The sequence below is a fragment of the Vanessa atalanta genome, chromosome 23, assembly GCF_905147765.1.
Source record: "Vanessa atalanta chromosome 23, ilVanAtal1.2, whole genome shotgun sequence".
NCBI classification, from domain to species: domain Eukaryota; kingdom Metazoa; phylum Arthropoda; class Insecta; order Lepidoptera; family Nymphalidae; genus Vanessa; species Vanessa atalanta.
The window spans coordinates 5,332,857-5,358,478 of record NC_061893.1 but is presented as its reverse complement, the minus strand read 5'-3'; the positions used below and the strand labels follow the sequence as shown (position 1 = coordinate 5,358,478).

Genomic DNA, 25,622 nt, shown 5'->3' with positions numbered 1-25,622 from the left:
ACTTATAATAATATCTGTGTACGTAGATATAATTCTGCTATTGTCACAATACTATGTACGCAAATATTTTTAAAAACGCCTGTTAAATAAATTATGCAATAACTACAAACAATGATACCGAAAAAAAAAATACTGGGGAGCAATATATTTATATAAAAGATAGACACGAAAAATTGTAGAAATTGTAGAAAATGAAAATTCTATTTTTAAATAATAATTTTAAAAATATTTTTTGAGGGATGATTTAAAGCTCAGATTTTCTTATTATAGTGCTGTGTTATAAATTGTAACGAACCACAAAATTATTTTTTACGAATTTCTTATAGTTTTCATTGTCATTCAAATCCATTGGTTTCCATAGACAGTATATAAATAACATTAATAATATAAATAACAAAATAATATGCAAAATATAGTTTAAATGTTATTATAAATAAATTATCAATGATTGCTTTTATATTACTGTTTCATTTAATATTTTATTTTCATAGTTAATATTGTTAAATACACCTTTCGATTCTCTACATGTCCTTAATTGTATATGAGTGTTTTGAATGACTGTAATCTACAAGAGATCAGTCCAATTTATATATGATTTAGAGAATTCTATTAAAGTGGTTTTAAATTGTGGTTTTAAAAATAAGAATTCTAACGTCATATAATAATATTAACCATAGACTATGGATTGTCTATGTTATGGGCAAATTGACCAAAAAGCATGGCATCACTAAACATGGCATGAAATTGACAGTTGACAATGACATATGACTTTATTGTCGAATAACAAAAACAACGCAAGTTTGTTCCCGATTTCAATGAATAAATAAAAAAATAAATACTGTCATTTTATTATAAAATATTAGATAGTAAAGTAATTTTTTAGAATAACTTAGCAAAATGGCAGACGATGATGGTAAATTTATAACGAAATCAATGAATACGACTCAAATACTTGCAAATTAAACTCTTACACCGACTAATTTTAACAAAATTACATTTTAGCGCCTTCGGACAGCAGTCTTTTGGTTATAATAGTGGATACAAACCCGAACCAGCGATATATTACAGAAGATCCAAAAGTACTCACCGGCTGTCTCGATGCCGTAATAGCATTTGCCAACTCGCATCTGATGCAGAAATCCAGAAACCAGCTAGCCGTGATCGGTTGCCATTTTCATAAAAGGTACGCCACTACTACTAGCGAACTATTTTAGTAGGAAGTTTGGGTTAAGTTTAAAAAACAACACCAGTATTAACAACCTATTCTCAGAGGTGGATTTACCGGCAGGCTGAATGGGCTTGAGCATTGATCAGACTTGAGGGGCAGCAAATTACCCTTTTTTTATTATATGCATTACTTGGAAATTTATGTCCTTTGGAAAGAAGTTATTCACATTCAAAATATAATGTGATTTAATAAATAATGATTTAATAAATAATAAAATAAAGAATATTTTTAAATATTCAAACACTATTTTTAATGGAAAGCATATTGTGGTTTCAGTGAATACTTATATCCATCTCCTGGAAAGCCATTGGATGTGCGGCAAATTGATGGACAATATGAACTGTTTACTTTGGTTGAGAAAACTATTAAAATGAGGTAAATCTTACCTTTTTCTATAACATTTTACTATTCTTCACTTTACTATATTATATCATCATTTTACTTATATTGGTCATATTTCATACATAATATATTGTTGGAGATAAAATTTTGAATATCCAAATTGTTTTGATCTTAGGATAAATTTCTTAAATAAAAATTAGTTTGAATGCTGTATGTCATTTAATTAATGGTTTTACAGGCTCGTGAACTTAATTAAAAGTCAGCCACAAGAAGAGAGGCCAGGAGAGTCTCTGCTTGCTGGTGCAATGGCAATGGCACTCTGTTGCATAGCCAGGGTAATAAACTAATCATTTCTTGTCTATTTATAGTTTAATCAATGATATAATATTCTAAAAAATCCAAACAATTTTTTTTAATAAATCTCTGTTTACAGATGCGCCGAGAAGCATCACCAGGCCTGAGACTGAGCAGTCGCATTCTCATAGTGACAGGGAGCTCAGATACTGCAGCCCAGTACATCAATTATATGAATGTGTTTTTTACTGCTCAGGTAAAACATTGAGATCATTAATTAATACATACAGTTTACAATTAATAAAAAAATTTCATCAAAAAAATGCTTTATTTTGAGCATTTGGTTTAAACTGTAAGTATGGTATTAAAATTACATATACAAGAGCTATACCTCCAGATTTTATTGCTTTAAAGGCAAAGAAAAAACAAAAGAAAAATAACTTTAATTTTCAGAAACAACAAGTATTGATAGATGTCTGCTCTCTGGACAAACATCTGAGCTTACTCCAACAAGGCTGTGACATCACTGGTGGACTCTACTTAAAAGTACCTTCGCTGGAGGGATTACTACAATATTTATTGGTATGTTTTTTATTACAATTACTATACTTTATTTTTCAACAATGATTTTGTTCAATATTTTACCTGCACTTTATTATTTCCAGACTGCATAACATTTGAAATTTTGTGAATTACTAATTTATTTTATTTTAATTTTAACACATAGTGGGTCTTTTTACCTGAGGCGTGGGAACGCAAGGAGTTGGTGCTACCAGGTCGAGGCAGGGTGGACTACCGCGCCGCTTGCTTCTGCCACAGGGAACTGCTCACTATAGGCTATGTGTGCTCCGTTTGTCTTAGTGGTAAGATTTTCGCTGTTTCGATTTGTTTAAATTTTATACTCCTAAACAAGAGGTATGGTATGGCGAACAATGGCTACAAATCCAGTCAATTACCTAGTCTCATTATTTTCATGCTTAGTTTGTGTAATATTAATATATACATAATTCATCTAATCCCCGACAGTAAAGGTTATCATGAAAAACCCTGTATTGTGTGACTTGCAAACCCCACATAAACTGCCCTGATAATAAAACGACGAAATACTTTTTGTCTATGTACCTTGTTTATCCATAATCCATTAATAAGTTATTAAATTAAAGCTCCATACTTCCTTTGAGCAGAATTGTTGATGCACTTGCTCAACAGTGCTATTAAGGCTATAATTTAATTAATAATATGACTCAATGGGACTGACATATAGGTTGCCTAAAAAGGCCCTTTAAAAATACATGAAAAAAAATAATTATAACTCATTTTATCAAGTGCTAGTTATGTTTACATATCATCTCTTACCATGATGACATTTGTATCTAGAAGTGTATGTGTGTATATGTGTGTGTGTGTGTGTGTGTGTGTGTTTTGCAAGGAATTGTATGAAAGATATTTGCAACCAAAATAGAACAGTTGATTAAGAACCAAATGTTTATGTTAAAAGAGGAGGATTAATAATTCAACTATATAGTACGACACAACTTAGATGCAGCACCGGCAAAATCCGTAAAACCGAATCACACCCGAATGAAATGTGTCTTCAAAATCTTCGATCTTTATCTATTTATTATGCGAAAATGATCTTTACGCAAACGTAATAATTTGTAATGTCTAATAACCAAATAAATTCGCAAAATTGACGATTAATTTAAAAAAAAAAAAATTAATTTATCGATGTTACATTTTAATTGTGTCATATTATACTATTATTATGAGATATATTTGATGTTTCAGTGTTTTGCAAGTTCAGCCCAATATGCACAACATGCCAGTGAGTATAAAAATTAAATTCTTAAACCATTAACAGAGACGCCGAATATTGGTTTTTTAAAACGGATAGTTTATGTATAATATGTTGAATATTCATATTCAGTCCTGTTTCAGTCTTTTAATAATGACAATAAATATTTCAGCACCGTATTCAAAATCGCTGGTCCGCTGCCGATTAAGCCCAAGAAGAAGAAAATGAAAATTTAATTTATGGTATAAGATAATATTTAATATATTCCAATGGCAGATATAGATAAACAAACCTAAATTTACCTGTCCAATATCCTAACGACTCGGCTATATTATGTAATACAAACAGTTCTTGATGAATATGTCTTTATGTATAATCCAACGCTACTCCACTTTACTACTTATATTGACTTTAATTTTACTTCCAAAACTTCGAGAATAACTTCAAAACGCCACCATTCAATCCATATCCAAAGAATCCATATATTATTTTAGTTTTATTATTTAATTGTAACCAATGGTGTCGAGTAAATTCAAGGTCACTTTTTTTATCTCCTGCCAATGGAATAGGTCATAGATGTGTATATAATTAGTTTTATGACAGTAAAATGTTTTTTTAAAAATATATTTTCTACTTATTATAACCGTTATAATATTAAATATAAGAATTCCTCAAAACAATTTCATGCCCATCGCCATTGATTACTGAAAATATAAAATATACATGTATACGTGCACCATACTTTCAGTAATTAACTAAATTACTTTCATTCACACGATAGATTCACAATATACTTTATTATGCTCTTTTAATAAAAGATATACATATTTAAATGATATCAAACATTGATGTCAAAACTTAAATGCAACTAATTAAACGCCCCAACTCGTCTCCTGCGGTAGCAAGAGGAGCACGAGCTGATTAGTGACCGCCAGTACGGTTTCCGTTGGGATCGCTCAGCTGGTGACCTAGTTTACCTGACACAAAGATGGGTGGAAGTAACAGTTGAGTCCAAGTAAAAGGTATCAGCAGCCAGTTTGGATTTGGCGAAGGCCTTCGATCGCATGTGCCACAAAGCGCTTCTTTCGAAGCTTCCTTTCTATGGGCTTCCCGGGAAATTATGCACCTCGATCACCAGCTCTTTGGCAGATCAGATCATCAAAGTCGTTGTCGAAGGTACATGCTTTCCCTTCAAATTCGTCAATTATAAACTCAGACTTAAAACTATGTAGGTACTGGGGCCGGCTAAACCTAATCAACCTATCCCAATTTTTCCGCACCGACCAGGAAAAAGGAAGGACCGACACATTTTTAAAGGCAGGCAACGCACCTGCAAGCCCCCGGTGTTTTAGATATGCATATATATATAGATATATATGGGCGGTGATAGTCGTTTTACATCTATAGGTGACAACTCAAACATCAATTTTTCACTAAATTCTTAATTCACTAGTGTGAAATTAGCAATATGTTATATAGAAAAATAAGGAATCATTTTATTTATGTCTACATGTTTCCTCAGCAGTCAGTTATGTTGATATTTCGACTCGTGTGAGCGGTTAGCGTTTGTACCGCCCGTGCAGTGTAGTTCGTTCTAATTTTACGTCAAGATTTTTGGGCGTAAATTTTAATTTTTCAGCAGTAAATTAGCACTAATTCCATTCTAGATTTAAGACGTAAACAAAACAATGTAGTGGTGTACCTAATCATTCAAAACAAACTTTATTCAAGTACTTTTGTAACATAATATTTGTATGATGAATTATACGTATAGCTTCCACCGGTTCGAAATGTAAATAGCACTCAGTTTGTATCTTTTGAAGTTAACCTAATTGTTTATTTGTTTTATTAAATTTACTATATAACAACAACTGAAGTAGAGATCTACTGAGTACATATTGAGAACACGAGTTAATTTTTTTATATATTTCATATTCATAATAATAATTATATTATTAAATTAAATCTTTAGTCTCGTATATCTTTACTACTTATCATTTATAAATAAATAAATAATATTGGACAACATCACATACATTACTCTGACCCCAATGTAAGTAGCTAAAGCACTCGTGTTATGGAAAATCAGAATTAACGACGGTACCACAAACACTTAGACCCAAGACAATATAGAAAGCTAATGAGCTTTTTCTACATCGACTCGGCTGGAAATCGAACCCGGGACCTCGGAGTAGCGTGCCCATGAAAACCGGTGTACACACTAGTCGACCACGGAGGTTTACTGTTATCCAAATTAAACCCTACATTTGTGAATGTGAATTTGTTTGTTTATACCTATATGTATTTGATATCTTTGTTAAGAGAGATTCTTACATCCCTCACTTAACTTCTATTGAAAGTACTGTTTTTGGCAAAGTCAGCATCAAAAATATTTTTGAATCAACGGTTACTTGATAATTTTATTGGGTTCCATGAAATTAAATCGATTTGACGTTATCAGAAGCCCGATTTGATTATTGAGTAGATTATAATTGAACATAACGTACCTACGTGATCCATTTCTAATGATTCCAGAACAAAATAGTGTGCCATGCTTTGTCGGATTGGAGACAATTTTTGTTTTTTAACCTTAATTATAAATAGCAAGTATATCGCTTTTCCCATCTGTATATTTATCACATATCTATACAATTACCGATAAACTCTTTGATAATATTCAGCTTTCTAAGACTCTTATAAAGAAACCGTCTGAGAACAATAAAAGCGTAATCGTGTAAATTGATACCCAATTACAGATATATTCGTACGTGGGGATACGGAAAATTATATATAAAATATGGCTGTATACAGTTGAACCATTGACTTTTGAGTTATTTTTTTAAACTACGCTTATGCGTTACCCTCCATTAAGACAAATTAGATTAGATACATATATACGTTAATATTTAAGCAATGTATATAAAAATGTTGTTCAATTGATCTTAATCGGGACCAAATTGTGCAATATTGCGTCACTCAAGATTTTCGACTAAAACCTATTATACAGCTATTTTTATTAAATTATGAAAATGTGATCGTCGAAAATTTAGCGTAATTCTTTTTAACATTTGTCATTAAATAGAAAAAAAAATATTGTTAATCTATGGTTTATAATAAATTGTTAAGTGAGTATAATGATTACGGTAATCTTTGCCGATTCTAGACAATTTCCATTGACTTCGCTATTGTAATTTCCTAGAAAGTATATAATTTGGAAAATACTTTGCTTTTTATGTACAAAAAAAAGATACAATATCAAATGAATTAAAATATGGCCCAATTTCAACAAAAGACGATCATATAGATTATTATGTGAATTATATGTCTGCGAAAGTGAATTTTTATTACTATGAAACGTTATCGGAAGGTAAAAAGATTAAAAAATGCATATCAAATTTGTGAAATCAGTCTTTAATGTCGTACATAATGTAGCTATCCATATTATATCACAATATTAACTGCTTTGAAAACAATATAAGTATTAATAAAAAATTTACTTAATCAATTTTTATTACTAAGAAGATACATATTATTATATGGTAAAATATATATTAAAAAAAACACACACACACACAATTTAACTTTACACAATAATTGCGAAATATAAAAATTATTGATGCATATTAATTTTATTTATAACTTTGTTATACTATATTTAATTGTAACAAGAATCGCAAACAAAATCTTTACATGACAATTCAATTAAGCTACTATCATGAATACTGTAATTATGATTAGGATCGACACGCTTTAATCAATGATTAAAATAGACGCAGTTCCTTTAAGGCATCGCGATACGACATCGTAACGTACCACGATGCGACATCGTATTGTGTATGGGTGTTTTGACCCAACGTGCCCCAATACGTGCCAACAATTACACTGGCCACAGAATGTTGGCTACGGAACAGTCGACTGATCCCGACAAGCACTAGTGTCATTTAAAATATATTTAATGAAAGTGAATAAAACCTATGTTTATATTATTTTTATGGACATTTTTCATTCATTATTTAACGTATAAAGTTATGAGACTATTTTTATAATCTAAAAAGATAATATTGACATCTTTCAAATGTGCTTAGAATATAGACATTAACATCGATAACAGATGCGTGACGTAATCGATATGATATTATCAAGAAAATATTATAAATAGGTATGTTTTCTAGCAAATGAAGTACAAATTTACACAAAATCGCTTCTTATGAGAACGTATACAAAACTGTAAATATAAATTTTAGGAACGTCTTATAACAATTAAAAACTTACGACGACAAACACGTACACGTAATAGTAGAGTACTATAAGTCCTTTTTACCGAACACGTTATTATTTGGCGCTGGCGTATGTATTTATACAAACGAATTCACACAGACCTTATTCCGGATCCAACACAACCCGATGCGTTAAAAACGGTCACATAGCTAATGTGTAAACATAGCCCCCAATAGCGATGTAGCCGTTAAAACGATCTTGTAAATACGTATCTTTAGTGTGAATGGTCACCTGGGTGCCTATATTTTAACATAGATGTTTTTCTCAGTGCATAAATCATGGTAATGATTCAAATTTGGCACATTGCCTCTTAATACAGACATGAGGTTCGAAAATTAAAACATTTATTGCCATTTAGAACAATATTCTAGATTGTTTTGTCACCAGCACCACTAATGTAAAACTCAGTCGGTAAAAGACACACATTTACGATTACACTTAGAGGCTTGTAAATTTACTGTTCCTTATCTAAAAATTGGTGCTATCAATTAAATAATTACTGAAATCAATCTTGGTTGATACATTTTATGGAAACTCACTAAGCTTCCTTCATATAATACCTTACATATACTTCAACTAAATTATAATTATAATCTAAATAAATGAATGAAACAATCACAGGCTTACTTATATTTTGTCAATTATTTCAAACGCGCTGTCGATTTCTTCTTCGGGAGTTTTAATTTCTGTTGTTTGATTAAGTTGATTTGAGAAGTTTGTGGTTTGATTAATTTCAATAACTGTCTGCTTCTGATTATTCGTATGATATTCATTACATTTACTTTTTTCAGTCATTTGTATTTCCTAGAAATTAAGCAAATTTTTGAGACGAGCATTTTCGTAATTATTCTTCTATTAGAAAGAGGTGACCAAAGATTTAAAAGAAAAAGAATAAAGACAAAGGCCTCCTCCGCTATGATGGTTTGGAACTTTTTCAACTGCTAATGCAGGAGAGTGGTGAATATGTATCAAATATCATCCAACAAATGCAGATTACCTCAAGATGTTTTCCTTCTTTACCGAGCAGGAGATAAATTATAAACACAAAGGAAACACGTGAAAGTTCTGTAGAGTTTGTTAGTATTTGTGTCTGCCACCTTCGGTTAAAATCCACTGGACCACCTCGTCTTTTAATTAAAAACATTAACACTCGGAAATTTGTAGACTAAATGTAAAAATTTAGAAAATATAAGAAAGTATATAAGTAATTATTTTCATCGAAATATCTCTAAGCTACAAATTTCTGTTTTATTTAAAATAAACAATTACTTCCGATCCTATTACAATGTCCCAATGGATATATAACAAGTGGATTTTAATCGAATATCGCGTATTATTAGCTACATTTGTTAAAAGTTAAGGGTTTTGGTGAGGGAGAACAACGCAAGGAAACCTGAGAAATAAATTCTAACATAGGTATATCATCAACATGGAATATGCATCAAAAATCATGGAATGGAAAACCTTCACAAGTTGTTAGATGTGATCTTAAAGAAATATCGTCACAAAACAATTTATGTTGTTTTTTTGCAATCTAATAGGAAATGGTCATCTTTGGCCCTAATTGACACTATAAGTAATATAACACATTCCTAACACATAGCATTGTCTATGTTTCCAATCATAGACACCTAAGATGTTAAGTTCCGAATTGCACTGCCTTACTCGCCTTACAAATTAAAGTATTAGTCTAATTTGGGCTTTATTCTTGGTGGTAGGGATTTTTGCAAGCCCGTCTGGGTAGGTACCACCCACTGTTTACACACATTAGATATTCTACCACCAAACAAGTCTACTCAGTATTGTTGTGTTCTGGTTCGAACGGTGAGGGAGCCAGTGTAACTACAGGCACAAAGGACATAACATCTTAATTTCCAAGTTTGGTGACGCATTGGCGATGTAAGGAATCGTTAATATTTCTTATAGTGCCATTGTCTATGGGCGGTAGTGACCACTTACGATCAGGAGGCCCATTTGCTCGTCCACCTCTTAAAAAGTCTTAAAACATTTGATGAGCAGGTAGAACCAGTCCAATCATGGTAAGGTGCAAGTGCAATGCTGAATAAAATTGGTTCTTAGAAGTGTTACCCTTAATAATAAATGTACTTTTATCTCAACTTTACATATAAAACTTGTAACCTAAGTGTTTTTTTGGGTACCATAGTTATATAAAATATGTAAATAAAACTTACATGATTATACAATTCTAAAGACAATGAGTGACGTTTTCTATTAGCTTGTCTCATTCTGCCAGATCTTGATATAGATAATTTTCTTCTGCCGTCTAAAGGCGGTGCAACATTTGGCTTATCTTCCTCTGACTCTTCATATCTAGAAGTCCTCCTTCTATCACTCGTGTGGAAGATGGATTTTATGAACTTGGCCATATTTCCTAATCTTATTAATCCGTGCACAATTATCTGAACATTTTCGATGTTTTCTAAAACAGAATATTTATATTATGCAACGGTTCACTTCAGATTTATTTAACTTAAATTTAACACTTTAAAGTTAACAATAAATAAATGCATGCACAGATAAATATATATATCATATCATTGAATATTCGATATAGAATAAAATCCAAGATTACTTCAAGATACCGAAGAAGCGTTGATCCAAAAAAACATTTAATTTTATTTAAGCTGTACAAAATAATAAAACACTTACGTACTCTTACAAGTGAAGAAATAAACCAACTGTTGATTCCAGCAAAAATAATAATACCGCAATATGGACCTCACACCAAATTAAAGATAAACACGTATTAAAAACTGAAACACGTCTAATTACCGACAATTGTTTCACCCGCTTGATAAGCTTGTTTGAAAATGCAATCTTTTCGCTACTGATAACACGCGCGAACACAAGTGCAAATGGTTATACACTGCACTCTATTATTTACCGTGTTTGATAAGATACGATTGATATACTTATTGATAAAGTTTTTATGATAATGAATTAGATTATCATTATAAGGTTAATGATTTTGTTTGTTGTTGCTTTATATTAAATTAAACGCTATGCAACTTTAACGGAAATAGAGGATTGCTTGGTAGATAAGTAGTATCATTGGGCTATTACCCTAATTGTATAGTATTCGCGAACATTATAATTGGCTATAACTATTTACTTGAACGTTATTTTTGTTTTAAGTATATGAATATATTTTTTAGTATATAATAGGCAAACATACGAGCAAGTAATGACACTCAAGACGTAAGTGTCGCATTAGGTCTACCGGTGTATTTGTAAGTACCTACAGAGGGATTAAGTACTTAAGACCATTTAGTTGAGTATTGAGCTATACACTAGTTCATCTCATTCTGTCATAATAGATTTGACATTTGAAAGAAGGAGACGCAGTATTTTCATATAAAAGCTGTAAGAATGTTCAATAGTTTTCATAACATTACCAAGACATTAAAACGAATAATTATAGTCAGTCGATTGAAGTAATTTTCACTGAAATAATATGTAGGGATAATAATTAATAAGACTTATAATACATTTCAATATGTCTATTACGATAACTGTACAAAACAAAAGAATAAACGTTTTTACAAAATATATAATATAATAAGCGCCATGTAATAACTGCTGCCTATTCCAATGACAGGAGGAGTTAAATTAAATAAACTTCTTTTAAATTAAATAAATTGACATGATATTGACGTTTGGTTTTGAATTTCGATAGACTTTGATCGTTACTGTAGAAGCAGTCGTTAAGTGGAATAGTACAATATATATCAGGAACTGTTTTAAGCTGAGCTAATAGAAAAATCACATGGAATATGTAAATCTAAGTTTTGTTTTTTTTACTCTTCCTGACATTGGAATGTATACATTAGTAGCTGTTAACTATTAGTAGTTAATGTTTAGAGCAGCAGATCTGTCAGAAACGAATAAAATTAAAAAGTGCTTAACTGCCGAAATGATAGATATTTAAAACAAAGTGGAAAAAACAGATTTTCATGAAAATCAGTTAATTTATCTAAAGAAACATCATTAATAATATATATATTTTATTCCCATAGTGTTGTCACAGATTCTATAATTTAATATTATGGTAACATATTATACATTATAAAGTGACAAGTTCTCGCGATTAATATTTGATAAAATAGATTTTAATCCTTCACGCTTATGACGACCAAACCCTACGAGTCTCTTTACCAGGACAGCGTTAAAAATACAATTTTACAATAAAGTTAGACAATTTGGCATTCAATATGCTAGTAATAATATTGATTGCCTGTCTATCTAAAAATATTAATTTGTCATGGTAGATTTCTAAACTATAAACATGGAGAATGGATTGAACGAATTATCCAGCTTTGAAGATAATACAAGACTCAGCTATCATGAGGACCGTTGTACCAAAAGTACTGATTGGTCTTCGTTACAGGCTTTCATTGAGCACTGCGGTATTTTATTACAGACCTAAAGGTAAAGCTATTTATTGTACTCGCCTTATTTCTTTTTAGAGTAGTCAGTTATGTGAGACTTCCATCGTGTAATGACAACGCTATGCGTACAAGTAGTTTCTACATTAAGTAGTATTCAAGCAGTTTCAGCTAGAAGAAATAATCTGTTATAGCGAAAATTAATCTTAATCTCATTAAGGTTACTCTTTGATCATAGCTATTGTCTATTCCAACCAACAAGAGGATAAAAGTGAAATAAACATGACATAGAATTGACGCAATATCATTGGTCGAGAGCTTGAATAATCTATGATATTCAACACTACTATCGGAACTTTGGAAGCATAAGATTTTCAAGATTCTCGTGAACAAGACATTCGTAGATAATGTCGAAATATCGAGCTCCACTAAATAAAAATAAAAAACTGGTAAATATCCCGTTTAAAATACTTGATCTATTAGCATATCGCGTAGCAAACGTAAATCTTTTTTACGTTTATCTTTATTCCTTCTTCAATTGGAATAGACTTTAGTATGAATACCACGCAATATTAAACGCAAACACGGTGACAATAATCGACACAAATCAATTGTAAAAAATTGTAACATAATAACTTCACGATGTTATATGCAGTAGCTTAATTTAGAACTAGAAGCTTCTCTCAGTCCGAACTCAATGTTTATATTCTAAATATAGAAGAAAATAGAGATTTTTTTATGACTTTATACATATTTTAATGTATATTTATATGATGATATTATTACAATGAATTCATATTATTTAATATTTGTTTGTGAGATTTGTTTTCTATTACATTTTGCAAAGCGATGATATAATATTTTTTATTGTTTAATTATGATCACAGCTATAAAAGAGCACAGACAAAATATATTTAGATATTTAGTATTATTCTATATTTTTATGTTACGATAGAAAAATATTTACAATTTTCAATAAAACAAAAACACGATGGCTGAATGGACGGACCATCCAATTTATTTTTCAATATTTATATAATTTTCTTTTATTTTTGACATAAGCTATTTTTATTTACATTTTAGTATTAGTGTTGTTTTAATAATATTGTTTAAATTAATCAACACTCAAATAATTTAACATACTTACTAATTAATTAAATTTCTAATGATTAAAACATAACTGTTCGGCTCAGCTAATAGTTTCTTTTGTTACAGGCACAGATTTTACATACATATATTATTATACAAAATATAAAAATGGCGATTACAAAGGTTGGCGTAAAGCAAAGATATACAATTTATGAAAATCGTATACTAGTTTCTCAGTTCTTCCTCGAAAAGGATCTCTTTGCATTGCTATATTTTACTGTAGATTATACAAATAATTAAACAGATTTTTTTCTTTTAAATGAAAATTTTAGTTTAATGGCAACACTCCACTAGACTTAGCGTATTTTCGCAGCGATATCACTTTGTCAAATATTCAGTGTATTTGCAAATACATATTACGAACATTATGAATGCACACATATATTAAACGCACAAATAACTCAAATATGCCAAAATATCGCAAATAGTGTATTGCTATTGATCGAACCGAGAGTGGACGGTAAATATAAATATGTATTTATCTATCCCTTTGTTATGCAACTGAAAACCGACAACTGGACGGACATATTTTCTACTTGCGTTATTTGGTATATCTGTGGAAGTGAAGCAGATCGGTCCACATGATGTCGTATTCGGTTGTTAAATGTGAATATTTTAACTCGCTACGTCAAATTAGGTGCCGCCAAATGATATTACCTTATGAAAAAATTGGTTGGTTAAACTATCGAATCATTTTCGATCAATCTCGTTATCCAAAATTATTTCAAAGAGGCTTTTATCGAAATAAAGTATTGAATATATCTTTTTTATACAAAAAAAAAAAAAAACGTGCCGATTCATAATGCAATAAATTATGCAATATGTCGATTAACGAAATGAAATAAAATTGATATTTTAAAAATGTAAAAATAAACCGCGGGTAATAAAATTTATATGGGCCAACTTATTCAAGTAAATAAGTCTGGTATATAATTTTTATTATTTTTTTCAATATTTCATAAGAAAATTAAACTAAGGCACATAAAAATGTTCGTACGGCGTATTAACGCGTTCCGTAGTTGTTGCCACGTGTTAAAAATAACGAACAAACAGTAAAATAGTTTAGCAATACTAGTATTTTTCTATAGGCAAGTACAATATAATAAAAGTATTTATACGTTTACATGCATCTTTAGACGGTGTATTCCAAGTCGTTTACTTCGTTTATTTCCTAAATATGTAGAGAGTATTGAATTGTTATTCATTAATTTTTGTTTTTAATTTAATTAAAGCAACATATTCCGTTTGATTATAATGTAAAACTGATCAATTAAAAACCAAATTAAAAAATATAGTATTCATTTATTTATAGAAGCTGCTATTATTAAAAAAAACTTGTCATCGCAGAATAATGATTTTTTTTATTATTCTAGCGCAATAAAATAAAAGAATTATAAGTTATCTTATAAAAAAAGTAGAATAAAAATACACAACAGTCAATTACGTGTTTATCACATGCCATATGTACTGTAAGTACAACCGTTACAATACGTTTCGTCACACGATTTACGTTTAAAAAAATAACGTTATTTTTAACCATTTCTAAAAATTTATATAACTTGTTCAGAATCGTTGGTACTGGAAACGACATCAGTTGTATTCGAAGTCATTGCACTTCTATATAATTTTAAATTCGACTCTGTGTAATCTAGAATTTTCCTACTCGAATGTCTAATATATAACATTTGTTTGTGATAAATTTTGAGAGCTCCTTTGATTGTGATATACGTCAGACCACCTAGTATGGTTCGGTGGAGGTTATTTTGAACTGAACGGAAAAATATTTTGCCGATTAATGTTGAAATTGTCGGTAATAGCAATGCGGAACAAAATATTCTAGTTGGTGATAAATTTGAGTTTCCATTTTGATTTGCGTTGCTATTTTGTCCTGATACGATCGCACCCCTGTCACCCTCCACGCTGAAATAATAAAGAAAACACTGTTAATTTGTTATTTTACTAAAACGAAAATATTTACTAGTACTGCGAGCCCGCCTAGGTAGGTACCACCCACTCATAATATATTCTACCGCCAAGCAGAAATACTTAGTATTGTTATGTTCCAGTTTGAAGAATGGCTCTGCCAATAAAAAAACATTACTATTTGCGAGAACTTCAATCTGTTCTTAAGGTTTTTTTCTTATTGTAATATATAAAATACAAGAAAAAATGAAATATGAAATTGGAAAAAAATAATTTACATTTTCGCACGAAACCAAGATATTTTTTTTACAATTATGGGGAATATTAGGAATCCTACTTAAATTTTATTTTAATATTATCTTTATTTGTATATTTCACTAATTAAGGTAAACGAGTACTTATACTTATAATAAATAAGAGAAATAAGCATGGATGAGATACTGAAAAGCATGAAAAATGGGAAGACTCTAGGTCCAGATGACATACCAGTTGAAGTATGGAAGGTGTTAAAGACTGACGGATGTATGTGGTTGACTTTATTCTTCAATAAGTTGTTGCATGAAGAAACCATCCCTCAAGAATGGTGCAGTAGTTCGCTAATGCCCATCTTCAAAAATAAAGAGGATGTACAGGATTGCAACAACTATAGAGGCATAAAGCTCATGTCACATACTATGAAAGTATGGGAGAAGGTAATAGAGAGACGATTGCAAGAAGAGAGTGAAATTACCCAAAATCAGTTTGGGTTTATGTCAGGTCGAGGGACAATGGACGCTATCTTTGCACTCCGCCAATTGTGCGAGAAGTACAGACTTGCTCACAAGAACCTGCACATAGTGTTCATTGATCTCGAGAAAACCTATGAAAGGGTGCCTCGTGAAATGGCATTGAAAGAGAAAGGTTTTTCTGGGAAGTATATGGAGTTAGTCCGTGCTATGTATAGGGGATCCTGTACCTACGTCTGATCGTCTGCCGGCAACACCGACCAGTTCAGTGTGGCTGTAGGGTGCATGCTTTTTGCCGACGCCATTGTACAGGTTGGTGAAGATGGACCTGAGATCCAGAGCAGATTGGAAGATTGGCAACAGAAACTGGAGAATGTTGGCTTGAAAATTAGGAGAACGAAAACTGAATACATGTTCTGCGATTTGGGCGGTCTCTCTGGTCCTGAAGCCTTAGCGCTTGATGGCGTGACCCTTTCAGTCTGTTCCGACTTCCGGTATCTCGGTTCACTCATTCGAACTCAGAACGAATGATGAAGCACAGGATTAACACAGGGTAGATGAAATGGCGGCAGTTTAGGGGCACAATTTGTGACCCCGTAATCCCCTTAAACTTAAGGGGAAGATCTATAAGACCATGATCAGACCTACTGTTCTATATGGATCAGAGTGTTGGGCTACAAAAGGGATGACTGAAAGACAATTGTATGTGGCAGAGATGCGAATGCTGAGAGGAATGTGTGGTGTTACACGAATGGATAGAGTAAGGAATGAGTACATAAGAGGAAGTTTGAAAGTGGCACCGGTAACCGAGAAGCTATCTAGAAATCGGCTGTCTTGGTATGCATGGGCATGTTATGCGGAGGAATGAGGACCATGTTGTGAGAAAGGTTTTGAGAATGGATTTGGATGGATATAGAGGTAGAGGACGACCTAAGAAACGATGGATGGATTGTGTGAAAGACGATATGGTTAGAAATAATGTTACTTGTGAGATGACGTCCGACAGAGAAGTATGGAAGAATACATGCTGCGCCGTCTCCAAGTAAAATTAGGATAAGGGGAGGAGGATGATGAGTACTTATACTTATTCCAAACTATAAATACTTGATCATAATTATAATAGCTAAATAAAACTTTACGATTCTTCTATCGGTTGGAGGGTAAAAAACGTGTGAATAGTTTTGTTCTATTGTCTGTTGTTGACCTACTGTCTATTTTTATAACTTTGACCGGTAATTATTTATTACAACGGTTGAATTTAACAATCAAAACTATATAATGTTTGAATTAATTATAATTAAAATATTTTTCAATAGCCTTTTTGGTTTTCAGAATGGTTATAAAGGCAAGAAAGATCAATTTTATATCTAGATGACGTCGGATTCTCTTGTTTACGAAATAGGCTTATAATAAGGTTATTCATATTCATTTCTAAAATCTAAAAAATTTTACTTACTAACATTTACTTACTAATATTCAAAGTAAAGAATACCTTGGTTCAGAATAGATAATATCATGACATAAGAAAGAGATGATCTGAGGTTCAGACAAGACGTCAATAGCGGAATGCGTTCGGGCACACACTAACGAAGAATGACTTGGAATCCCTATTGCAAAAAACGTGGCAGACACAATCAAATCCCGATATGATAAATTCTGCTATGAATATTGTGCAAGACTTTGCGCGAAATCAAACGAGAAACTCTTTACCAAATGGATAATGAATTAATGGATTTACTATGAGGTATTGATAGTCATCAAGGGAGGATTTTTATACTGTCAACTATATTTGTTGAAGTACTAAACTTAGATCCCTAATACAAATTAGTATTTAATTTTCTGTATTACCAAACCTCAGCAAATCAAAATTGTATCAGTTTTGTATTTTGTACTCACTTTCCAAACGGTAGTATATACGCAAGAGCTGGGATCTTTGCACAATATTTTCTCAAGAAGAGAAGCACCGAGTCCTCCCAGTTGTACATCTTAGCGCTGATCAGTGTTACTGGTATTGTTGGTAACAGGACGAGTAGCACCAGCGGATCGGCTGACTCCATCATTTCTAGACCTTCTCTATGGCCAACCACCTAAAAATACATAAGTTATTTATTACGTAAGACTATTTTCGCTTGTTATTGATCCCTTCCCCCCCCCCCCCTATTATAATAAAAAATTAGAATAGGCCGACTCTCTCCCCCCTGTTTAATATATATTACATAGGATCATAAGAATCTAAAGGAAAAAATGAATACACGTTTAGTTTATTTTAATGTATATGTTACAAAAACATTTTTTTTTTAATTAATTAACTTTGAGCATTATTTTATATTACGTAAGAACTATCGAGACTCCTTCCCACCCCCCTTGTAATAAGACATGGTCGACCCCCTCCCCTTAAATCGTCTTACATAATAAATGAATGGCCCCTAATAAGCGCTTATAAATTCACAATATAACTGTTTAGTGATAGAATAATTGTCAATAGTTCAGGTCTGTAGAAAGGCCTTATCACGGTAATTCGTTTAGAAACGTGGTTTTAACCGAGAAAAACCGGTAACAACACTCGGTCTTTTATTACAGCCCATTAATATTAATTACGTATACTATATTTCAATAGCAGCATGAGCATCAACAAACATAAAACTTATTTTCTATACGATTTGCTGATAGCCCAGCTTTATTAATATTACAAAGTTCCTGTTCAGTATTCGATCAGTTCCTGAGTATTTATAATAAAGGTCAGTAACTACTGACAAATACTTCAATTTTACTTTCAAATAACTTCGCCTCAATTCAAAATGCCATAATTGCACGTGACATTGGCGAAATACAATATCTTGGCACAAATAAAAAAAAAATTCAAGAAAGAAAAAAATAATTTAATATCGACCAATTTTATGTCAATTCAAGACCAAAATTGTTTAGTATCGGTACCATTCGAATTTGTGTTTGTGTGTGTATTGTGCGTGTTCTTATAAATATAAACAATCGTCATTTAAATTATTTATACAGATTATGTTATTTCCTATCAATATATTCATATATTGAGAGATTGTTATTATATGTTTCATATGAGGCTGAAAATTTGAAATTGTTAATCTCATTTGAGTTTCGTTTTTTTTTACTATTTTTTTTTTGGAAATCTTCATGTTGTCATTTGCTTTCAAAAAAGGAATCCTTCTTAGGCATGTGCTTTTAGTTTAAGTACTTCCACTGTTCATTTCTTTACTTTCTTTAAAAAAAAGAAAATTTGTAAAACAAAGACAACATAATGTAATTCAAAATTTACGAAACAAAGACATTGTAAAATTCCTTATGTCTATATTATCTGTTCGGAAAACAAACAACAACTCATCGACTAAGAAAATATAAAATCTTTCGAAATAGTTTTAAAGATTTTTTTTATAGAAAAAGAAATATTAAACTCCCTCTTTAACATTATAAACATTCAATACAATAACTGTATACAGTATAATAATCACGTTAAGTGGTTAAACACGAGTATAACACAATATTAGAACACAACGGTAAAGGCACGTTATACAAACAGCCAACACGTTTAATAACAACAACAAAAAAAACGTTGTGGAAAAACGAGAATCATTAGTACCAATACTTAGTCTGTACTTTGTACTTCAATTTATTTATTTTTTTTACAAAAAAGTACTTAGATGATAATGAAGATAAAAGATGTTACGTCCGGATTAATTTGAACACACCTCCGATTAATTTGAATTTTCGTAGGCATATTATGTATTTCGACGCGCGGATAACGAATATGTCAAAGCACCCACAAATTTTATTTTCAAGATCAAATTGAAGAATCATTACCTTTTTTTTAAATGTTTGCGCTTATTGCGATAAATATTACTGCTATAGAGAAATATCTGCCATTAAAGTTGTAGGCAATAAAAAAGATAATAATTTTTGTTTTATGTGTTTTTTTAGTGGAGACCGAATAGTTCAGGGACATAAGTAACCATATTTGTACAACTGTCACTACATTCATACAAAACCTTTTTTATTACCTCTAATAGATCTATAAAGTGAACTATACCATTCAAATGTTGTTGAGACATACGTAAAAGTTTCTACTTTAAAATAATCAATGTATAATATACATAAATGACCCGCCGGTAGTATCGAATAATCGTTTACAAATGAATACATTTAACAGGCATCGCAAGACATTACACACATTAGTTCTTTATGAATATTTATTATATTTGACAATGGCCTAACCGTAACCAATCACACTAATCAAAAAAGTCAAGTTCAGACACTGCAAGCTGAAACAGTTGCTATTGTTATGTTAAATTAATAATATATAAATAAGCCTGTCAACAAACAAACCACAAAGTTGGTTCATTTACATTTTATGGCAAATTTTATTTTACAGGAATTAAATAAGCTTTAAAAAGATTACAGCCGAGATGGGCGAGTGGTTTAACACCTCATTCTTACACGAAGATTATCAAACCGGGCAAGCAATTATCCACTAAAAATTAATATGCCTATTTTGTTTTTAATATTTATCCCGTGCTCAGCGGTGAAATCATCGTGAGGAAACCTAAACAACATATGCGTATTAAAAACACGTATCCACATTGGAGCATCGTGGTGGAATTAGACCCTAATCTTCTCCTCAAACCGAATTAAAGCCATAGCCAAGCAGTTCCTACTGCGTTAAAGATGTTACTTTCCTATAAAAAAGCCATATTTGTAAAAAAAATAAATATTACGTGCGTAATCACACTGTTCCTAATAAACAGTTTTCATTGCGTTACGTATTATTCAAAGATATTGCTCATTAATAAGAAAACCAATTAATTTGTATCCAATTATTAATAAAATCGCTATACCCTAAATATATAAGTACTTATAATACTCTGATAAACTACTCTCAATAAAACGCTGATATCGCACGCAGATATTGAATAATTATTCCGAGATTAACAATTTTATTTTTATTACACATTCGCGATATGATTTATTCTAGATTTTAAAGACAAAAAAGAAGTATAACATTTTCAGGGTTCCAATTACATATATGTGAGTCTCTTTGTTCCATCATAACTTTAAAACGTCTGACAAATTTGGATATATTGGGATTTACATAATTTTGTCAAACTTATTAAAACCGATTATATAAAAATATATTTGAATTGATTTAAAGCTTCTTTTGGTTTTAATAATACATCATTATTTATTTTCGAAAATGAGATGAGTACATCAGAATTTCTCTCAACACTCATGAGTTTACTGAGTTATTAAATATAACAAGCCATCTGCAGCCAAACCAGGAGACCTATACATCAGCTGTCAGCGCCTTATCCCAACGGTCATTTATCAGAATTAGTTACACATTTTCTTGTAAAGATTTAACTAAGCCGCTCCTTTCTCTTGTGCAATGCATGTGTGCAAAGAACGCGTTGTGTAATGTGTGCGTAAAAGTAAGAAGACTGATATTAAGTTTTGTTTTGTGTTTGTCTGTGTGTGTTCGTTTGTGTTTTGTTTTTATTTACACTAGATAACAGAAAATAAACGAGGTTATATGTTTGACGCATAACTGACTCGAAAACGAGTAGATCAATTAATACGAATTAAATTTCATTGAGTCTCCCGCTAATCACCGTTTTTCTTTCTTTAACGAACTATGTACTATAAAATGAAACACGGAAAAAGACGAAAAAAAATGTTTTACAATAAGATTACCATAAATGTGTACTTTCTTGCTTTACATTTTATTTCTCAATAACATAACAGGCGATAGTTGATGTCGATGAAATAAACTGCGTTATATTTATAGAGAAAAATATTTATAAGTTTGCCCACTTCCCCCAATACCTTTAGATCTGATTTGAAACACCAATGATGTTCTAGTAAGTTTATTAGAATATCATTGTGAAACATAGTATGAATCCTTACCAAAGAAATAAAATGTTAAATTAATCATATAAACATTTTCTACGAATAAAAATTACCGTATGCACGTTTCAATGTGAACTACTACTATACAATACGTTCGTATATATTTAACGATATTTCAAAATAGTCTATAATGAAATGACTCGAAGTTTACGGTTAATCTGATCGCTTGTTTGGTAAACAAATGACGATGATATTCCGTTTATGCACTTGTCACTCGCTAGTCGAAAGTCTAATTAGCCAAAGATGAATATTATTACGCAACCCAGATAATAATAATTATCATGTTAAACTTTAAACGGTTAGAGATACTTGTATATAATTGGCAAGCAATTAAGAAAAATCAGAAAAATACTATAATATACAGTAAAATTTTTTTACTTCAGTAAATAAATGTTAAATAAATAGCCAGTTTTATTAACAATGCCCTTTGGCGTAGTCAGGGGAAAATATGAGTAGAATGAATTATCAATAACCTTCATTTAATTTTCACGTTTTGTATGAACAGAGCAATATCATGAATGATTATAAAATGTATCAACTAACCTGCATAACAGTAACAGCACCATAAGTAATCGCTATCCAGTATATTGAGCCTAGTAAGACACCGCCAGCTATAAACGGGCTTATTTTATATGTGATCTCTTCCAAAGCATCGAGTAGTGCAACAAAAGCGCCCATTGAAGGAAAGACAACAATATATTCTGCTTTACACTGAGGACACAATACTTTTCTGCTTATATTTCCACGTTGTTTCTCATCTACCCACCGCTGGAGACAACTCTGATGAACCTGGAAGAATTATAAAAATTAAGCTTATAAAAAAACTTTTTAATATTTGAATTATTACAATATGTGTTATTCAAAATACAAAAATAATTTTAATTTATAATGTTAATTCATATAAAGATATATATATATATGTAACATGGTTTTTTTAAATATAAATTTTTACTTATTATTTCTAAGTATTTTGAAATCAGTTGTATTTATTTGAATTTAATTAGTTTTTTTTTTTTATATCGCAAATTATGAGCCAAATCTAGTGTTATAAACATATAGAACAAGTCCACCAATAGACACAGTTAACATTCATTCAAATGTTCATTTTATAAGATAAATATATTTCCCTACACCTCATAACACAATCAAAGTTCATAAAATTTTTATATATTTATTTTATGGCTTTGAGTTGTGCTGATAGGGCACAGATTATTTGAAAATGGGCTTATAAATGCTCTTTGTTTGAAAAAACAAAAAAAATATATAACACACTCCTGAAATATATTTTTATTCCACAATAATTACCTAATAAATATAGATTTTATTATTGCTAATGCAGACAAACTCGGTGCTTCAAGTGAATAGATAACAAAAATTGCAATCTTGAAATAAAAATTTCACAACAAAAAAAACACATATCTGATTTATAAGTGAATAAAATCCAGACAAGGAAGACATTGATTTATTTGTTTTAAATGCATTGTTAGCCTGAATGCAAAACATCCTATCAGTCAAGAGTTTTTAATATGTCAAAGAACTTTCTCTCAAAAATAATTTATAAAAGAGACTTGACTGTCCATAAAAAAGAGAATAATTGTGCATAATACTTTACTTTAGAATTAACAATATACAATAATATAAAATTGCAGACATGACATTATATATATTTTTAAAAGAAAAAACTTACTTTACACCAAGAACACTTAGAATGTAATTGTTTATGTATAATCTTATCCATAATTTTACTAAATCATATAAAAAAATTCTGATTACATTTTGATAACAATTTTTAAAATCAGTACTTAATTAGTACATGTCTGTGTCAGAATCAGATCTCATCAATTTCGCCGACCAGCCAATGGGCCACCCTATGATAAGTAGTCAACACTGCATATCTTAATATTGACACTACTGGCACATTCACCTTCCAAATGGGAACAAAAAAACTAAGTATTGCAACATTGCAGTTAAAGAATATGAGCGGATCTTTCCTACCTAGACATGCTTACACAAAGCCAGAACAAGTTTCTTATTTAGTGGGACTGTACCATACTCAATAAATAAATGAACTAGCTGAATACACTATTAGAGTGTGGATTTTTTTGTTTGTAATGAAAATGATTTAAGATGCAAGCATGTGCCCATTCATCTCTAAATTTACCTCCTTGAAGAGTAAAAAAGCTAGCTTCTTTTATCATTTATCTATCCTTTGGACTAAAATTTGCTTTATACCAAATTTCATCAAAATTGACAAACAAAATTACTTTAGATACTATAAGAATAGATTTAAGATAATAACTTTTTAAAATATAAACTTTTAATTGTTTTAAATATTAATAATGATATTTAGTAAAATTTTATTACTTCTATTATATCATGTAAATTAATATATTTATTTATAACTTTATATATTGTAAAATGACCTTCAGACTTCATAATAACATGTTTATTATATTTACTTAATAACAAATAAAAATGGTCTTTATTTATTTTAATATAAGGTTCAAAATTTTAATAAAAATCATATATTTTAGCTTACACTGTGGAATAGATTGGGTTGTCACAATAGTGGTTTCTGTTTATGTAGAAATTAAGATGCTAAAAAAACACCAGGTCATTTAATATTAGGATAATAAGTTACTAGGATTACTGAAAATAAATATGTATTTATAATCTATAATTTATAGCATATATTTAAAATAAAAAAAAAACAAGTCCAAAATAAATACTGAGAGGTAAATCAATCTACTTTAAAAAGTGATGTAATTAAGATTTTACATCACTTTTTTTTGGCCAATTTTAAAAATGGTTCTGGTTATTAGCATTTAAATAATTAGGTGAATAATTCATATGATTCACTAATAGAAAAGATAACAATTATTACATTACAACAACATTTACAGAAGATTTTTGTCCCAAAATTCCGACTGATTGAACATTATTAACATCAAATATGTTTTCTAATTTTTTTTTTAATTGGTAAAAATTTACTTGGCTGTACTACTTTATATTGTCACTTATAAATAAATAGATCGCAAATATTTTTTCATTGCTTTTACTCACCCATTTCGTAGTGCCAATGCATTTGCACGGCTGAACCCAAGCAGCGAGCCTATCGTCGGCCTCCGTGGCGAAACAAACCCAACAAGACTTAGCATTTTCGTCTTCTGGAGATTGCAACGCTTGTGTATTAACTCCTTCTGAACCTTGCTGTCCAAAAACTGCTTTGTCCTCACTAGGCATTATAAATTGCGTATTTACACAGGCGAAAAACGGATAGTAATACAAAAAACACTAAGAATTAATATTAAGGGGTTAAAATATATTGTGGGAACAACACTATAATTACTAAAACAAACTTATTAGTCAAATGATTGGTCTCTGTAATGTATGACTTTTGAAATCAATGTGTTTTTCGTTTTCGTCACCGACAGGTCGTCAATCAAGACGACAGTTCGACTTCGACATAACTTTCCTTTGATAATCTTTCAATTAACTTGGCACTTGACAACTTGTCAATGGCACTATTTCATTTTTGTTGTAGTTTTTAT

The 25,622-nt window shown here is 30.6% G+C and overlaps 2 protein-coding genes across 2 annotated transcripts; one reads left to right on the top strand and one right to left on the bottom strand.

Annotated features, from left to right (window-relative positions):
- Positions 1 to 774: 774 nt before the first annotated feature.
- LOC125072941 (general transcription factor IIH subunit 3) lies at positions 775 to 4,283 on the top strand. Its single transcript, XM_047683576.1, has 9 exons — positions 775 to 913; positions 1,003 to 1,183; positions 1,505 to 1,603; positions 1,809 to 1,905; positions 2,004 to 2,120; positions 2,318 to 2,446; positions 2,592 to 2,727; positions 3,653 to 3,689; positions 3,832 to 4,283. The coding sequence occupies exons 1-9, from the start codon at positions 898 to 900 to the stop codon at positions 3,893 to 3,895; spliced, it is 876 nt and encodes a 291-aa protein (XP_047539532.1). The 5' UTR covers positions 775 to 897; the 3' UTR covers positions 3,896 to 4,283.
- Positions 4,284 to 10,607: 6,324 nt separating this feature from the next.
- Positions 10,608 to 25,608, bottom strand: LOC125072940 (E3 ubiquitin-protein ligase MARCHF5). The gene is made up of 4 exons (XM_047683574.1): positions 25,135 to 25,608; positions 22,615 to 22,860; positions 18,037 to 18,227; positions 10,608 to 15,412 (listed from the first exon to the last, which is right to left on the bottom strand). Exons 1-4 carry the CDS (start codon positions 25,312 to 25,314, stop codon positions 15,043 to 15,045), a joined length of 987 nt encoding a protein of 328 aa, XP_047539530.1. The 5' UTR covers positions 25,315 to 25,608; the 3' UTR covers positions 10,608 to 15,042.
- Positions 25,609 to 25,622: the final 14 nt, after the last annotated feature.

What these genes read in the sequence shown, in the direction of transcription:
- LOC125072941 (XM_047683576.1), top strand. An exon ending in GATTACTACAATATTTATTG is followed by an intron (nt 2,447 to 2,591) that starts GTATGTTTTTTA and finishes TTTAACACATAG; the next exon opens with TGGGTCTTTTTACCTGAGGC. An exon ending in GTGCTCCGTTTGTCTTAGTG is followed by an intron (nt 2,728 to 3,652) that starts GTAAGATTTTCG and finishes TTGATGTTTCAG; the next exon opens with TGTTTTGCAAGTTCAGCCCA.
- LOC125072940 (XM_047683574.1), bottom strand. Translation starts at nt 25,314, where the DNA reads ATGCCTAGTGAGGACAAAGCAGTTTTTGGACAGCAAGGTTCAGAAGGA. An exon ending in GTGCTGTTACTGTTATGCAG is followed by an intron (nt 18,228 to 22,614) that starts GTTAGTTGATAC and finishes ATGTATTTTTAG; the next exon opens with GTGGTTGGCCATAGAGAAGG. An exon ending in TATATACTACCGTTTGGAAA is followed by an intron (nt 15,413 to 18,036) that starts GTGAGTACAAAA and finishes TTATTATTTCAG; the next exon opens with CGTGGAGGGTGACAGGGGTG.